This window comes from Leucoraja erinacea, chromosome 11 (assembly GCF_028641065.1).
Source record: "Leucoraja erinacea ecotype New England chromosome 11, Leri_hhj_1, whole genome shotgun sequence".
Lineage (NCBI taxonomy): Eukaryota > Metazoa > Chordata > Chondrichthyes > Rajiformes > Rajidae > Leucoraja > Leucoraja erinaceus.
This window is the reverse complement of record NC_073387.1, coordinates 24,330,411-24,332,004: the sequence shown is the minus strand read 5'-3', so window position 1 is coordinate 24,332,004 and position 1,594 is coordinate 24,330,411. Positions and strand designations below refer to the sequence as shown.

At 53.4% G+C, this 1,594-nt stretch overlaps 1 protein-coding gene across 1 annotated transcript in view; it reads left to right on the top strand.

The window, feature by feature from the left end:
- LOC129701586 (macrophage colony-stimulating factor 1 receptor-like) overlaps positions 1-1,214 on the top strand; it is a 27,677-nt gene extending 26,463 nt beyond the window's left edge. The window contains exon 17 of the mRNA XM_055642859.1: positions 877-1,214. Within this exon, the coding sequence (XP_055498834.1) occupies positions 877-1,026 (150 nt within the window). The 3' untranslated portion in view covers positions 1,027-1,214. The remainder of the gene's footprint in view (positions 1-876) is intronic.
- Positions 1,215-1,594: the final 380 nt, after the last annotated feature.

Sequence of the window (1,594 nt, the reverse complement as noted above, 5' to 3'; positions counted from 1 at the left end):
ATCCTGTACCTGCCTTCTCTCCATACCCCCTGATCCCTTTAGCCACAAGGGCCACATCTAACTCCCTCTTAAATATAGCCAATGAACTGGCCTCAACTACATTATGTGGCAGAGAATTCCAGAGATTCACCACTCTCTGTGTAAAAAATGTTTTTCTCATCTCAGTCCTAAAAGATTTCCCCTTTATCCTTAAACTGTGACCCCTTGTTCTGGACTTCCCCAACATCGGGAACAATCTTCCTGCATCTAGCCTGTCCAACCCCTGTCCAAAATTCCAAAAAATAATTTTGTAAGTTACTATAAGATCCCCCCTCAATCTTCTCACCTGCCCGCGTACGGCCCATATTGCTCTAAGCCTTTCTTCTTGTACCTGTCCAAATGCCTTTAATATGTTGTTATAGTACCTGCCTCAACTACTTCCTCTGGCAGATCGTTCCATACACCGTCTGCGTGATAATGTTACCCCTCATGTTCCCATACGTTAACACGTTGGTGAAATCTGTGGAATTCATTGCCGCGGATGGCGGTGGAGGCCAAGTCATTGGAGATTGACAGGTTCTTGATTATAGAGTCACACAGTGAGGAAACAGGGCCTTCAGCCCAACCTGTCCACACCGGCCAACATGCCCCATCTACACCAGTCGCATCTGCCTGCATTTGGCCCGTATACCTCTAAACCTGTCCTATCCATGTCCGGTCCAAATGTTTCTTAAAGATCAGTTCGGGTGTCAGGGGTCATGGGGAGAAGGCAGGGGAATGGGGTTGAGAGGGAAAGATAGATCAGTCATGATTGAATGGTAGAGTAGATTTGATGGGCCGAATGGCCTAATTCTGTTCCAATCACATGAACCGTCTCATCTCTCTCTCTCTCTGCAGGTCTACGCCAACCTGTCGGGCGATGGAGAGGACATGGATGAGGAGGACATAAAGCCCCAGGAATCTCCTTGCTGCCAGTCACCCACTCACAGTACCTGTTGGACGGGCATCGACACCCTGCCGCTCATCAACCCCTACAGCAAGATGTGAGGCCTGGCCGGGGTGGGGGTCAGCCAGAGACCCCTCTTCCCAGGGCATCCGGACATCCCACCCCTCAGAACAGAGAGAGACCCCCACCCTCCTTCCCCCCTCCCTCCCCCTGGGGCAGACACACCTCTCCATCGTCAACGCCCCATGATCAACCCCCACCCCATCCAGTGGGCACAGGGGTGGGGACAGGTGGGATGGGGGAGGGAGGGGGGGGGGGGGAAGGGGATAGGCGAGAGGGAATGTGGGAGGGTTAGGGAGGGGAGGGAGGGAAAGAGGTGGGGAGAGGGTCGGGGGGGGGGTGGAGGGAGGGTGAGGGAGGGAGGGAGAGGGTGCTCATTAACGCATTAATCTGTTGCAGGGAAGGGTAGCGTGCGTGGTAACAGTAGCCCTAATACCACCCCTCGCTCCCCCCTCACTAACCCTGTGGCCAGGGTTCATGGGCCACTGACGGCAGCTTAGACGAGGTTTATCTTCCCGCTTCGAATCCTCATGAATTGTGCCATTTGTAATGTTGGACCAAGTGGCCTTCCTTGTGTGTAAAGCAGCATCTGCAGCTCCTTGTTTCGAC